Below are 17,141 nucleotides of genomic sequence, written 5' to 3'. Positions count from 1 at the left end.
TATTGGCATTAGATATGTACCTGTACATGCCTACATGCTGTATTCAACTTATCCCGTACAAGATTCCGTTTTAAAGTCGCAATGCATCCCCGGGTTCTCGGTTTAGAAGTAGATGCCTCTAAAGTTGCATCTCACTCAAAAAACATATTTCCCATTAAATCCATAATTTTTTTTGTAGTGTTATGATATATACGGTATCGCTTCATTATAACTTGTTTCTTGTACCCATCGACAGGGCTCTGTTTGCTAAAAACAGGAAGCAATTTCCGGATTTACATTTCGCGTGTCTTGAACTTTCTTTTAATAACCTCTTTACTTTGTGTCATCGATATTCATCCTCTGGGGTTAAACATCTTCAGTAGCACTTACGTGACGATCTGTGAGGCAAATCTCTCGTTAATGAAATAATTGCTAGAAGCCAATTTGAGCTAACCGAGTAGGATCGTATGTGAACATTTAACGCTGATCATCCGAGCAGGAAAGCAAAACTGATTAATATTCCTGACGGAGATGGGGAAAACACAACTTTCAAAGTCCACAAGATTTATTGAACAACTTACCTTGCATAAAACATCTTTCTACCTTTATGCCCTTAAAGGGGTAGTCTATCCTTTTCACATGCAAATTTGAAAACCATTGTAGCGCATGCCAATCCGTCTTTCTCTGGATTTCATTTTGACAGATTTTGATTCATACTCATTAGCAAAAGATTTCTATTTTGTTGCTAGTAACTTATATTGATTTCTTCTTAGTTAAATTAAAGTTTTTTAAAAATTTAGCAAATATATGCCAGGTACAAGAATGAGCCATAAATTGTTGCTTGAACATCGAAAAGACCCGAAAAACAACTGCCTGCACATCTAATAAGTCTTCTGCCCAAGTATTTGGTTTTTCGGTGTAGAACCCAAAAAATGTTCAACGAAAAGGTAAAGTAATAGTTCATGTTGTTGTCAGGCATTTTAACAGGTACGTTCACTATCATGTAAATAATATAACTGTACTTTCAATAAACAATTTTAATGTTTAAGAGAAAGCATTGACTTTTGGTTCCACTAGAGTAAGTGCTACAAGGTAAATCAGCATTTTTTAAGGCTAGGTGGATAATTAGAGTGCATACTGTATGTTGTATGGAGACAGGTAAGTATTATCATGAATTGGTAAATATATCCCAAACTAGCCAAGTGTTGAGATTTCTGAAATAGTTGTAACTTTTGATCTCATGTTTTGTGTATATACATATTAAATGGTTGCCCGGTATAGTCAAAATTTCCACAAACACAAGATTACAAGGACTGCCTTTTGTGCTGTTCATAGAAAATACTGTATGTATGCAAATAGCCTATTATCTCTAGAGCATTTAGTCATTGTTAAAGATTTTCAGACCATATTATGAAAATGCAGAAAATTTCTGCATCTAATCTTCCATGTCCTCAGTGTCAATAAGCTGCTGTTGCCAAATGCATTAATAAATTTATCCCAAACGTTTTTGCTGTTTGTAGCTTTGAAACTTTGTAGTCGTTTCTGTTGTGGTGAGACATATTTACTTCATTGGTTCTGAAATGTCTTTTTACAAAGTTTCTAAGGACTTTTATTCATTTCTGTCATCAGAGATATCCACAGTGATCTTATTATGAAACAAATTCCTGTTGCCATCTGGCCATGCAGTGAATCAGTTAGAAAACATTGTTTCCAAACTGCAGACTGCAAACTCTTGCTAATTTGGCAGAAAGCAGGTGCTGAAAGCTTTTGCTTTTAAAAACAAATAAAAAATTTGACTGCTGGATGAACATTAAAAAACGGATCATGAACACTCTTGAGATCTCATAAACAGTCTTATAATGCACTGTAAAAATAATGGAATATTTGGGATTTTTTTGGCTTTCAGGATTTGCCTATTCTATTTCATTTTCAAAATGCTGAGGAGTTTTTCAAAAGATGCTTTTTATTTGATTTATTGGGATGGTGGTTTTATGATAGGATGCAAACATGTGATCATTTATACCCCTCGCTCTATGTCAGTGAAATTGTCAGAGTCTCTGGTTCTGTTGAATGTATAAAAAGAATGATTAATAAAGACGAGAAAAAAAACATTTGGATCGTTCCACTTACAGTAAGGGATACTTATAAAATCGACCAAATTGACAATTGGAAACTCTCCGTAGATGGTCATCCTTGCAGAGTAAATACGATTTAAGCCTGTTCGTAAAACATTCATACAGTACATACATTCATACATATCAAATATATTTGCAACTCCCCCTGCAGGTAGAGTGGTACAGTCAAGTTTACAAAAGAGCTTTGGGAGTTGCTTGAAATCAAATGTGGCTTGGACTAAATATTGCATTAATCAAATTAGAAAGTAATTTAGCTTTGTACTGACGTGTTTTGGTTGATTATCTCCAGGGATTATGAAGATACTGCCGTCAGCCGAGATTCTCATGTACTTGGTAGTGTTAGGTTATAATCTTTGAATCTGATTACTACTGTACTACAGCATTTCTAAATAATACATGGATGGAATCACTATCTTAGATATGTTGAAAAGAAGATGGTGGTGAAGATTTTTTAAGCGGCACGAGGACAGATTCAAGGATGTTATTTAGAGGAAGGTAAATGACTTTCTCATCATCGTGGTCGTCGTCGTCGCAGTCAATTATTGATCATGTGTGCGAAGATTATCATGTACGCGTTGATGTAGTCTTACAGTACAGTTAAATGTGTTGTGTTGGCTGAGCTGTACATGCTGAGTATTTGCACGACACTGAACTCTTCACTGAGCCCTCTGTGTACATCAAAGGAAATAATATCAGTCATTTATCATTTTTGGCAGTTTTATTCTGCTTTGACTTTATTCAATTTGTAAAGGTTTTCCTGAACTTTCCCACACTTTGTTTTAGATCCTAGTTTCTACTTTTAGTTTGATGACATACTAAAATGGAAATTATAGAAGTTGAGCAGATTCAGTAATGAGAGTCTTTTAAGTTCTAATGAATGAAAACAATTGATGATTCTATAATTAACGATAAATACAGCTGCCCTACTTAAGTTACTCAAATTTCACTTCCCATTTGAGCAATTTTTGAGAGACTTTTGCTCCTGATCCCTGAGAGATGGTGAACGTGTCCCACTCTTTCTCTGTATCTTTCCTGTCTCCATGCAACAAATGCATTCTCACAGAACCTTAGTTTTCACACATTTTGAATAAATTGAAGTTCATACAGGATACTTCAAATAAAACTTTTTATATATTAACTTAATACCAAAACCCCCTTTATTAAAATTCTTTTCCTCTCCATTAATATAGTTTTTGTAAGCATCCCCATTTGTAGATTTGGAACCAGAGATCTAACACGGTTTATGCTCTCTGCTATCAGCTGGAAAAATTGATAAGTTTGCCCACTCAACTGTGGATTTCAAATGTTCAAAGGCCTGCCAGGGTATTAACATTCTCCAGACAGGACGTAGATACTGTAAACTTTATCTGCAAATGAAAAAAAAGGTGAGACTTTTGTTAATTTGTGGTTATTATTGACAGGATGAGTCCCATTTCCTATATTATCTCACAAACGTGTTGTTTTGTTTAGATCTTTGACATATAGGGTTTGTTGACTTCAGTAAGGTACAGCGGAGGAAATAATGACTTTATTCTGATGGTTGGAACTTAGCCAATATAATTGTATCATTCATTCAACTTAAGCAGAAATACCCAATTCATCGTAGATACCATGTCCTTTGTAGGAGAAATGTCACCTATAGATCAAATTTTTAGAAAAGTTGGTAAATTCATCACAAAGCAGTATATTATAGTTTAGGTTACAGTAGTGTCCGTGTCCAGTTTTTGTAGACTAAAAACGTATCAGGTCAGACTTTTCCAGCTATGGATGTATCAGGTCGGACATTTCCGGCTTTTCCACGTATCAGGTTGGACATTCCCGGCTTTTCCACGTATCAGGACAAACATTCCGGCTTTTCCACGTATCAGGTTGGACATTTCTGGCTTTTTCACGTATCAGGTATGGACATTCCCGGCTTTTCCACGTATCAGGTCGGACATTCCCGGCTTTTCCACGTATCAGGTCGGACATTCCCGGCTTTTCCACGTATCAGGTCGGACATTCCCGGCTTTTCCACGTATCAGGGCGGACATTTCCGGCTTTTCCACGTATCAGGTTGGACTTTTCCCGCTTTTCCACGTATCAGGTCGGACATTTCCGGCTTTTCCACGTATCAGGTTGGACATTTCCGGCTTTTCCACGTATCAATTTCAAGTAGAACCTATTGATGGTTGACCTCAAAGTCAGTGAAGGAGTTTTGTTTGATTCTGGAGAGTGAGTGACTTAATGTCAATTGTGAATATATACTAGAAATCCTACTTGATTTAACCATAGAAATACTTATCAAATCTGGTAGGAAAAAAGAGGAACGGTGGTACTGGGTAATTTTGAAAGACATTCTTAATGAATTACAAAGCTTAATATGTTTTCATATCATTCAGTTGCCGGGGTAACAGAAAACAAGAAAAGTAGTTAACACTGGTATCATAAACCACCTCTGTTTTTTGGGGGAAATCTGGGTCACAATTAAAGATATAAATCTGTAAACTTTAGTGTTTAAAATAATGCAATTGCAATTGTGTTTTCTGTTTTGACATTTGACTTTCCTTATAAGTGTTCGTTTTTGAGTATTTTGCTCCAAGAAAAAAGCCAGGATATATATATTTTTTTTGTCAGGACAGGTCGGACCCTTCTTCTTTTTGAATTTGTTTTGGCCTCATATGGCAGCTGAAATTTTATCCTCTCTAGGTATCTTTAAATGTCACAACAATTTTGTTAATTTAGAAGTCTTTCCAAGTGTACCAATTTTACCTTTTATTCAGATGTCATAAACCTTTTGTCGGGGCTCCTATTTTTCTTTCGGCCGGTAGAATGGCATTTGCAGTTTTCAGAAAAATGAATAAGATTTTTTTTTTTTTTTTTTTTTGCGCATCAAATAATCAAATGAATTGGCAATTTATTGGTTGGTAATTTAAGATGGGGAAGGGAAAAGTCCGCCGAATATTATGGGAGGCCGTTGTTGATCGTAACGAACGGTTCTGATAATTTAGCTGACTACCTTGTCGTTGGGAAAGTTTTGCTGAAAGCTTTCCTTATTGATAAAAATGCTTTGAGGAAATTGACCGTGGCGAAGGGAGACATAAAACGGAGCTTCTGATTTCATCATTAGTCTACTCCAATTAACGTAGATGTCGTAGAAAAGTATCGGCAAAAGATATTAACGAGGAGCATTGACGGTCATGCAGTGGAATTTAATTCGTTAAGAACAATTCATACTGTTTGAACTAATTCTGAAGGAAAATTTTGGACAGATTTTAAGTGTAGCAGGATTAAGCAGCTGTTGGTAACTGTGTTCATGCTCAATGCTTGAAGACAAATTAACTCAACAATATGCGATCGGTAGCTTTATATTCATCGACAGAGGAATAAATTTACAAAATGAACAGAACTCTTCAAAACATACTGTATGATCAACTTCATGTATGTTGACAACCCTTTCATAGCAGATTTCCAGGTAGCTAGCATACCTTCCTATTGGGAATCTGGACAGTAAGGCTTATGGATCTGCATTACAGAATAGTAGATCTTCTTTGAAACATTTCTCTAGCAGATTGCGACATGAGACAGAGAGAGAGAGTATGAAAGAAAGAAAGAAGGAAAGGGGGGGGGGGGAAAAGGGGCAAAAAAAGGAACAAAAAAAAAAAGGAACAAAAAAAGGCAAAAAAAAACCCAAAAAAAGGAAAAAGACAGACAGAATTTTCAGTTGGTAAAACACAACGAATGTCAGGGGTTAAATATATTTTCGTATGCAACTTCAAAAGATGGTACAAGTTTTGTCATAAAGTTCTCGTACTTACGTAAAGTTCTCCCGGCGCTGAACACAACGTGTAGTTTAAGATCTTATATACGTCACGAGGCCAAAAAAAAAAAAAAGGAGAGACGTCTTATCGGAAGCATCAAACTTTGATCCTTACTTTCTCAAAGCTACTTAGACGTCAGCAGAGAGTGTTACACATGTAATCTGCTATTTTGAAAGTTAGATTTTAAATCCGTGTTTTGCCTCCTCTTGCAAAGCTCGATCAATAACTGGATATCCACTCGATCTGCCTAAAGAGCTCTTTGGCGAGGCGCTTGTTTTCATATATCTTAATGTCTTTGCTTTGGAATAACAGAAAAGCGGAGGGCTTCCCCGAAGGCACACTGGGGTACGATTTCCTAGAGCAAGGAGTTCAATCTCATATTTTTTATTTATTTATTTTTTATTTTATTTTTTTCGGCCTTGAGGTAGAAAATTGTCACAAGGGAATTTATATCCTTGACAGTCAATATTGATAGCTTTTTTTATAAGTTTTTTTTCTTTCTTTTTTTATGCTTTGTGGAGACCCTTTCTTTAGTTAGATTTATATAATTTGTTTATGGACCACTGTCACAGTATACATATATATATATATTATTTTTATGACCAAATGGGAGTGTGGTTCATCAGTGATAAGTGGACAACCAACATCATGTCTGTTTCAACGTTTAGAGTAATTATAGTGAAATAAGGGAAAACAATATAATCTTAAAAGTATTAGCAAATTGATTTTTAAATATGATTAATGCTGCAGTAATGTTAATATGTGGTTAGGCTTCCTCAAATAGTTGCTTTCAAGTGGATAAAGACAAACAGTCTTGCAGCATTGTGGATCCAAATAAGTCAAATAAAAAGTTTTAGGAAGGGTGTAGGATGTTAGAGGAAAGTTTGTGATATCTGTAATTGGACATTTGTTCAAAAGTACACAAAGTCGTTGTTTTTCATTTTTTTTCTGTATTTTTGTGCTCATCCAAAGTAGTTGGACAATACATCAAAAATCGATGATTGATCGCGTGCAAGAGTTTAGACGGTATATCGTTTCACTTTGAGAATTTCTCAAGATGGACGTCAGAAAGTTTACGGGAGATTAACGGCTTAAGTGACCATGATGACATTAACGACACCGTTCGAGTGTCGTTATCTTTCGATTGCGGAGAGGGAGACGGAGCTAAAGGAAGCCAAAAGTTTGGTAATTTATGCTCATCTGAACAAGATGGAAATAGATCACGGGAGGAGATTCTTCACACTCTAACACATTTCAGAATCCATTAAGAAACGGTAGGAGGAGGTTGTTCTCCCAAAGAATAACTGGCAAGGATTTATTCATTTGAAAATTTGAAGAGGAAGAAAGCAACAGAATTAAGGCAGCTATAGTTTTTTAGACTGGAGTTTATTTGTTCTATTTGGTGAAAGTGTATTTATGTGTTGTCTTTTCCTCCTAGTCCTCATCTCATTCGAACTAAATCTCTTTAAAAATTGTGTGACACTTTTAGTCAAATCACCTCCATCAGTTATCTCGTAAAAGTTAAGAGAACGAAATTACTGGCAAGAAGGGAAAAAAAAAAAAAAACTCTGCCGTCGTGAAATTTTTCTGCAGTCAGATTTAATTCATGTGAGAATATCCATGCAGTTGGAAGGTTTCTTTTCCCCCCTTTCTATTATTTTTATTTTATTTATATTTTTGGTTTATTTTTAAGACTGTAGGTCAATAACAGTATGGCATGGTTATAGATGATATCTGGAGTTTACGACAAACGTCACTCGACTTAAATGTGAAAAAAGACAGGAAAAACCATGTTCGTATGATGCAGCTAAGTGAAGAAAAAATTATCTGCACTTTATATGACATTAAATGTGAAAGATAATTCCCAGTATATATTTCATCTACTGTTTCGTGGGCAAGGGAGGACTTTAAAAGCAGTTGAATGTACACTAACCATATTTTGGCATCTGCATTGAGCTTAAAGCAAACCCACTCTGCCGTAGTGAAATTGTCTGCAGTCAGATTTAATTCATGTGAGAATATCCCAGATCATTTTGAATTTTGAAGTTATTTCCTATTTTTGTTACCTCAGTGTGTGACCTTTGGGTCTTTGGGATATTTTGCAATCATGACTGCATAGCCGATGACCAATTAGGAGGTTTTTTTTGTTTTTAATTTGCATACTTTAATGTTCCCCAAGTTAATTCAGGACAGGTGTTTCCTAATGAGGAAAATCCCCTGCTGAAATAAATTTGTTTACAGTATCATACAGTTTATAGCCTTATCGTCATACTGTATGAACTGTTAGGGCGATACATACATACGACACGTTATATTTATCCGACGGCACTAATATTGTTTGGAAAATGTAGCTCAGCTATTTCAAGTATGCACCATTTGGAACAGAAATAGCAAACAAAATGTAGTCACAGTTCTGGTTATTCTCTGGTTAAACACAAATTTAAGAATCAAAGCAAGAAAATAGGACGAATACTGTTTTTTTCTCCATGGCATTTCGATTGTTCTATAGGCACTGGGGAATATGCGGCTGTAAATGAACCGACCATGTATTTAACAGAGAATGCCCAAACAGTATCGAATTAAATCTAGGCGCTAAAGCTGTATTTCGAGACCCGACGGTCGCGTGTCCTTAATTATTTATCGTGCCGGTGGTAACAGCTCTGTAAAGTAAGTCTCTTATAATTTACAAATAGTCGTCAATAATCTCAACAGCTGAGTGTGCTTATAGCGGTTCCGTTACAGTACCCACTGTGTCATGTACATACCTGGCATTGTTGGTATCTCTCGGAGGTAGAGATGGGTTAGATTCCTCCGCTTCTTCCAGCTGAACTCTACATTCCGAACGAACATCTGCCTGCCCCTGTGGTGTATATATATACGAGAAGGCTGGTGTCGGGGAAAATATCTGCTTAAAGAATTATGAGCCTTGTTTGTTGTAGGTAATATATCAGACAGCAGGGGGTGGTCTTGAGAGCGGGGGGGGGGGAGAAGATTAAAGCGGTATCAGCTGGTTAGAATTAACGGACAAAGTTACAGCCTTAAATATTTATTTTTGACTTATCAAAATATATACATATTTGATAGTAATAAAAGTCATTACACTTTCTCAATATTGATTTGAAAGTTTGCAATGCTGACGAAGATAAACTTTTGTACCAGAGTAGTTTGTACTTTTTGGAAACAGAACTCTCCCTCCCACCCCCACCCCCCACCCCCAGGAAAGAAACAATCAATGTGCATTTTATGCGGATAAAATCCACTACACATTTGATGAGAATAAATAATAACGGTACCTTCATCCCCTTGAAGTCTATGTAAAGGTTATATTATATTATTAATCAAATGGTTTCATATCGTGAGGATAAACATAATTCCCGATCTATGGTTTATTAACAGCTGTTTCTAATGTAACATCTTTGAATAAACAGTTATGCTTGGACTGTGGGTCCCTTTGGTATAAGGTTCTAATTTTAAATGCACTTGAGATTAACGGCTGCAGGAATCTTTCTTTATCGTCATCTCACAATACTGTAGGTCAAACAGAGGATAAAGATGGTCCTTCATTAATTGCTGGATTTATAATGTAGGAGTGCTCCTTTAAAGACCACATGACCACTGGCTGAATGCCAAATCAACTTCTGCACATTTGTTTCAATTTTATGCTTGGAATCCAATTGGATCCCATGTAGAATATCCTGACATATATTGGTCGTGATGGTACAGCGTGTACAAATGTTATTCCTGTTAATGTGAAGTTAATTTTGACGGTGTCGTACATATACAGTAGGCGCTACTGTTTGTGTCCGTCGCTAGGCAACCACTTAGTCGCTGCTGGCTTTATTTTCCATTATATACTTGGTAGCTGATGGAATAGCATCCATTTTTCATAAATTAATATATCATCAATTATATATTGTGGAGTAGTCGAGTACATGTTGTCAGGATAAGAAAGAAGAGACCTTTCTTTGGAGCACAGTTTTGCAGGGTTTGAAAGGAGAGATGAAATTAACCTTTAAAGGTATCAAATCTCATGGCTTTAAACTATCACACATAGAAAACTTTGAAAAAATTAAAATTAAAATTTATCATGGGAAATAATAAGGGAAAAAAGGAACAAAAAAGGTGGAAAAGCAGAATGTTATAAGGGGTTTTTCCCCCTCTCTTGTATCCAAGTTATGGCCAAGTGATTTTTTTTATCTTCTTTTGAAAGAGCCTAAAATTTGAGTATATTGCAGTACTTGTAACCTGATTGGAATATCCGATTGTCTTGTGGTTATTGTTACCGTGCTTATTATACCATACCCAGTGTGTGTATAGTGTGTTAGTTTGTATCTTGGTCTATGCATCGTCAGAAACGAAGGTACAGTATATCCTTTCTCAAACTCTGTCGGGATTTTAACCATTCCATCCAGTGAGCTGCATGATGTTATGTGAACGTGTCCAAATAATGCAACATTCATGAATATATGTTATTTAAAGGCAGAAAAACTATTGTATTATATGTACATGAACCTTTTTATTCTTTGGAGAATTTTCAGTCCTACAAAGAAGCTTGACGAGATCTCCTATTAATTACAAACTTATCTTCTACAGTAGTATCCTACTGCTAAAGCAATCCATAAAAATAAGCCTGTTTGGTAGCAAGCAATAGATCTGTTCATCCATGTTAAGGCTCCTAGACACACCTGCAACTCATAAATTTGTCCATTAAACTTTTTGAAATCATAAACTGTTTTGAGTATGGGATAATAAGGGTATAGATATCACTCACACATACAGTACATGTCTGTTGCCAAAAGATGGGCTTTTCCTTTCTTTGAAATTGCGAGATGCTAGAAATGTTGGCTCTAGCAACTATTAATGCTTCGCATGAAAATCAAATAAATGGAATATTAATTTGATTAATTATATGAAGATGTCTATCATAAAAATGTAGTCTCAGCATTAGATGAGCTTGCCAGTACAAATGTGTGTACATATAAAGACAGTGTGGATGCCTTTATTTCTATGTATAAAGAGCCTGTACTATATTTATATACATATAGTACAGTGTGCCATACACTATGAGTTTATATATGACTCCCTAACAGTTTAACTGAATGGAGGAGATGTGTAGGCTGTTTGTTTACATTTCTTGTATTTTACGTAGCATGGGAAAATTTGAATTTGCAAAATTGTGAGTCATATTCTCTTAGATTTGAGTTTTGGGAAACTGTTTGTTTTACTTTCAAGTTTCAAACAGTGGTGAAAACCGAAAAGCAAGAAAACTCAAAACTGATGAAGGAAGTTTGATCTGTAAACAGAATTTAACGTTTTTATAACTCATGATAAAATACAGGATCTATCTGTGATGAATAATATGATATTTAGAGTAACATCGTACAAACAGGAACTATAGCAGACTTTATTACTATGATTAATAGCATTATGAAAGTGGGGAAGGAAGTAAGTTTATCAAAATGGCAATAATGTGAAGTAAAGTGTGACTTTTGTCGAATTAATAAACTGGATTTTAATTGGAAAACATTCAAGTATCGGGGGAAAAACAAACTGCCTGCACACTAAGTCAATGCAAAAGTTGCATTACACTGCACTGTATGGATTGGGCATGTTTAGTGAAATATGGCCAGTATACAGTTGAAACATTTTTGAACTTCTTTTTTGAACTTCTTCTGAGGAATATATATAACTGTAGACTATAAAGTGAATTGTTTTCAGTTTTCTTTTTTTTAAATTTCAAAATTTATTTAATTTAAAAAAAAATGATATTGCTATTGATTGCTTTGATTTTTTTTTTTTTTTGGCCCCTAAGGCAATATATATCTAATATGCAACAAAATATTGTTGATATATGGACCGATATATATACTCATTCTTTGATCATGTTTTCCAAAGTAGTTGATAGAATTGATACATATCTCACACGTAGAATAATTTATCCTAAAAATCTTGAAAACGTTTATAATCTGTTGCATGGACAGGTGCCATTGTTTTCAGGTTCAGTTATAATAGCGCAAACGATTTAGCTCGACACAACAACAGGTGTGTTTGCCTTTGAAATTATCGTGAATGCTGTGATATTGACAAATAGTCTGCTGTTTAAATGTAGTACTGTAAATGTTTGCATAATTGCTTTGATTGCCAGCATGCGACATATGGTAAGATTTGCTTTGTTGGAATGAATGAATCCCTCCAATACGTGGCCCCTCCCTCCCTCCCCCTCGCCGGTGGTTTGTAAATTATGTTACCTGTCTTTACGGACAATTTGACACAAATCTTAATCAAAGTAATAAGTAACAGCTGCAGGTGTTGGTAATTTCCATGATACACCCAATCGGCACACATGGAGCCATCCTTCATATACACTCAGTAAGCCAGACAGTACACAGTACAGTATATATACATACATATATTTATATATATATAATCTATTAGCATCATTTGTGTTGTAATATTTAACAGTCCAAATCAGTGATACGTATTCCGTAGCCAGCTGCCGTAGCTTCGTTTACCTATTCGGGAGATTTCCGCAAATATTTGCTCAACTCTGTGCAAGATAATTATAGAGGTAAATGAGAACCGAAGTATGTTTGAACTGAATCAGGTTTTTTTGTCTATCTGCTTGAGTAACTCTATCCAACAGTACACAGCAGCTCATTATCCCACAGCTGCAGCTAGGACAAAAGCCGCTTAAAAATTTCAGTTAAAAACTAAAAAAAAACTTAAAAATGCTAGATGTGGAAAATTTTGGTTGCCCTAACGTTTGCCCAGAGAGTATGATTTAGTCATTAACAGACCGTCGATCATTCCACTCCTCAACAACAAGTTTGCGTCAAGTCTGTGAAATTTTTCGTCAGACATTATATGGAGAATACTGGTTTAATCGAATAATTTTCCAGATTTGAAGCACCGAGAATTTTGCGCCTCCCCGAACCACTCTTTAGACTTGAATCGCACGCGGTACGTCTGGCCAGTCCTGGTGTATTTGGGTTTTTCATCTGACCCAGAAAAAGACAGTTAAGAGTGCACATCTTGGTTTTGCTGGCTAGTAAATTTCCTCCTCAGTTTGTATTAGTTTTTCTTTTCATTTTTTCCCCTCTCACTTTCTTTGATCACTTGCTGTGTTCTTTTCTTGTTAGTTAAGGTTTCTGCAATTATTTTAATTCTGAAAAGATGTTGTACTTCCGCATTTCCCCCTTAACTTATTTTTGACACTCTTTTTCTTTTTCTGCAGGCTAAACTTGAGAACAAAATAACAGATCCATCCAGAGTGGTACACATTCGGAATCTCTCTAATGACGCATCTGAGGCTGAGGTAGTCAACCTGGGTGTACCGTTTGGTGAAGTCACAAATCTGTTGATGCTCAAAGGCAAAAATCAGGTAAGTTTTATAACTATACTTATAAATTTTTGTTAGGTTTAATGGATGCCTCATCAAATGGATATATTGCTCTTAAAGTTGAAGCAGAAAGTTAGTTTAAAAGCAGGAACCAGGAATTGCTTTCGGCTTCAGGGATAAGAAGCTTTAGGGATCAGAGAGATTTAGGGATTAGAAGCTTTAGAGATTAGAAAGCTTTAGGGATCAGAAACATACAAAGGAATGATTTACAGGTAGGCATTCTTCCAGTGGATATATTGACTTGCAAATTTTTTTTTAAAAAAGGGAAGAAATTTCAGTTGGGATACTATGTTTGTTAGTATGCTTTATTGTTATTTTATTATTTTTATGGTAGGGGGGGTGGGAGGGGGGCTATAAACAACTGAAATGTAGGCTTTCTTCAGATTTCTCACAATAGCGCATGACACCTGACTCTTAATTAGTTGCACTGAACCCTTATTACATCAGGTCATATGAAGTTTAACGCATGCAGCACATCCGCTCAAATAATTGGAAACAGGGAAATACCCATACCCTTTAGAACCTGACTTGAAGGATCCTGCTTGTACATTTTGATTTAAATTTCTTTTGTTCCTCTGTTATTTGATAAATTTGCTCTGTTGAATCTCTTTTATGTAACTGCGACTCTGAATAGAATGTCTACAAAGGCTGGTGCTACCTTGTCTGCTTGAGTGAAGTATGGTATTGTACCATAGCATTTATAATAGTGCATTGTACGGTATGGATGTGGTTCCCTTTGCCAGTTCTGACTTCTCCACCCTTGAAACACCCTTGTCTATACATGTACAAAGTCTATGTACGAGAACATTACATCGCATGAAAAACTGTGCATGCATTACTGGGTTTAGAGAAACTGCACACAAGGAGGGGATTTTAATTAAAAGTTCAAAAACCCATTTATGTGAAAATATTCTGTAATTGATCAATATTTATGAATTTTGGTGAAATATGTACTAGTGGAATTTGAAATAAATCCAGACGGATCAGAACGTAGTCGCAGGTGATATAAAAAACGTTGGCAATACTTTTTTGAAATTTTAAAATTTGGAAGGGATTTGATGTGTTTGCAAGAATTTACAGGTTTACACATAAATCTCTCCGATCCTTATCAGTAATTTGCGATAAATATTAACAATTGTTTTACGAATGTTCATTTTGGGGATTTTATCTACATTATTTTCCATCACGAACGTTTTTACTCAAGTTGCGCCTCTGCGGGGATTGGTTTTGCAAAGTTTGAAGTTAGCATTTCACATTACAGTTGGTTTGCTCAATTAGTAATTATGGAGAGACACGAATGAAAGTAAAGACAATCCTCGGTAATCCACAGGGTGTCTCATATTAGGGCTGATAAAACACAGTGCCAGACGTGACAACTCTCATACAACAACCTTATAAGAATCATTTCCTCTGATCAACAACACGGCTGATTCCGAGTGCGATTCAGTATTATTTTATCTACAGTACACTAGAGATTTGATACAAATATTGAGTAAGTTTATATACGTCCGACTTAACGCAAGGCGTAAGTGGCGATGACAGTTATAGATGGAGTTATTTGATGATGAAGACATCGCTGGTAGTTTTATCAAGTTTTACAGATCAAGATAAGACACAGATAGATCAAATTGCTGACACCTTATCATATTTATTTCAAACATTGAACTGATAGAACATCCTATTTCAATGAAAAACAATATTCCAAGGACTTTAGTATTTAACTTTCCAAAATATTCGAGAAAATCAAATAATGTTTATTCTGATGCTCAAACTTCCAACAAGCATTTTACCTCAAGGGTGTTTCCCCCAGATTTGGACATGTGTAATGGTCTTAGAATTGAACATACAGTACTTTTAACTATCAAATATTCTATAGTATATACTTAGCATGTATGAAATAATGGTCACCCAAGTTAAACTTTCAGCAAGCATTTCACTTCAAAGTGTTTTCTCACCGCGTTCTGTAATCGCCTTGGAATTTAACGCTTGTCATTCTCTGGGAATGATTCGGAGGATCAGTGCCTCCAGGAAAATAATCCATTTTAAAATGTTTCATATGTTTAGCTCAACTTTGGGGTCAATGTAGACCTTTTAACTGTGTCAAACAACTTCCCATTTATTTGAGCTAAAAGCTGATGGCAGATAAAAGGCTCACTGTGTGTTGTTGTTTGAACTAGCTGTGAAAAATGTCACAGTCAGACCTGTGCTGAACACTAATATGGGGGGGGGGGGTTCTATGGCCTAGCTGAGAGATTTCTATTATACTGTACAAGCCAGGTGGTGATTAACCAGATAATCCATGTAAACATATATCAGATGACCAAGTTTACATGATTTAAGTAATACCAGAAATAGTTTTCAAATCATCCAAATAGCTCTCCCTCCTTACTGTGTGTTCTGCAGGCAAGTCATATGTGATACTTCACATACTATGTATGTGTCCTATTAATACCCCCATTACTACAGTATCTGTAATTCCCATGTGCCTGTCTCCTCGTAACAACAGCATTCTAACAACTGCACTAATTTCTTGGCCTAATTGTCTAATTGGTATGCATGTTGACACTGTAAACTTGTCTGATTTGGTATGTTGACACTGTATGCTGTACACTTTAACATAATTTATTGAAGGCACATGATGTTCAACATTCACCTTGTGACCATTACACAATGCCATGTTGACTAGCAGATCTGACTCCACAATTTAGTTGCTTTAGATGTGCTATTCAAAATTTGTACATGAAAACTCATCATTATGAAACAACTTTCATGTGATTAGTCCTGATGCATCATACACTTTGTTTTGTTCAAAATCTATGGAAATGAAGGGGAAAAAAAGGAAGAAAAGTCTCTCTGACAGGACTAAAACCGAGAGCAAAAAAGGGTGCATGGGTACAGGACCTGGCAGTTCCTGTCAAACTCCTGTTTCTTCACTTTCCCAGTTCCTGCTCTTATATTAAATTCCAATTAAGTTTTAATGCCTTAACAGGTTGATAAAATTTACTGATGAGCGCAGTGCACAGCTGTACAATGTTATTCGCTTCTCCTGAAATCCCCCAAAACTAGAGATTGTTTCATGAATTAAATATGACGCTTTTGGAGATGGTGTTGACAAGACTCTTCGGTTTGGCAGCCGAAGAACACGGTTTGCTCATCGATAGGATAATGAAATATTAATTAGCAGCCTATTGTCTGGGGAGGAATGGAATTAATATGGCCCACTGCCTCATTAGTAGCAGTACTAGTGATAGTTCGCAGTGTTACTCCTCTGTGTCAACTTATGGTCATGGAATACATCAGTTCGTGTTATATCGTACGGCAACAATTTTAACACTCTACAGAGATCAAATCGCTGTGCTAGATAACATAAATTTGCATATTTACAATGAATGCTCAAAGTATCAGAAATTGTAGGCTTAACTCTTCAAGCAGTGTTCTATGGAATGTATAAAGGAATGTAGTCATAGACCTCTCATGAAAGAAACATGAAATATTTATTTTAGCAAATGATCATGAACTTGGAGAGTTGGAAGCTGTGAATTGTGGGTAATTGGCTTTACATGTCGGTTGCATCTACATACTGTACAGTGTTCCAATCATTTATACTCTGGTGTGCGTGTAAATTTTTCATGCTATGCTTGGGAGTGAGGTCATAGACAACACAAGTGCTCTTTGTCAGGGGAATATATAAGTTTGTATTTAACATTATGAATAATTAAAACTGCATGATTTTTTCACCTCTTAGAATGTTTTTTCAACTGCCGAGTAAAATTTGAAACCTCTCCTTATAAAATCGCAATGATGCGAAATAGCTTTTGGCAATGAAAC

The 17,141-nt window shown here is 35.7% G+C and overlaps 1 protein-coding gene across 7 annotated transcripts in view; it reads left to right on the top strand.

The window, feature by feature from the left end:
* The window catches only part of LOC139975528 (polypyrimidine tract-binding protein 2-like), a 120,990-nt gene that overhangs the window by 55,834 nt on the left and 48,015 nt on the right, over positions 1–17,141 (top strand). For 6 of the 7 annotated variants that reach the window (XM_071983549.1, XM_071983541.1, XM_071983557.1 and 3 more), the window contains one exon: positions 13,149–13,295. In XM_071983549.1, coding sequence (XP_071839650.1) covers positions 13,149–13,295 — 147 coding nt within the window. Of the gene's footprint in view, positions 1–12,588; positions 12,875–13,148; positions 13,296–17,141 lie in introns of those variants that run through there. The other variant, XM_071983571.1, reaches the window with a different exon arrangement.

This window comes from Apostichopus japonicus, chromosome 2, assembly GCF_037975245.1.
Source record: "Apostichopus japonicus isolate 1M-3 chromosome 2, ASM3797524v1, whole genome shotgun sequence".
Classification (NCBI taxonomy): Eukaryota; Metazoa; Echinodermata; class Holothuroidea; order Aspidochirotida; family Stichopodidae; genus Apostichopus; species Apostichopus japonicus.
This window is presented reverse-complemented; position numbering and strand designations above follow the sequence as displayed.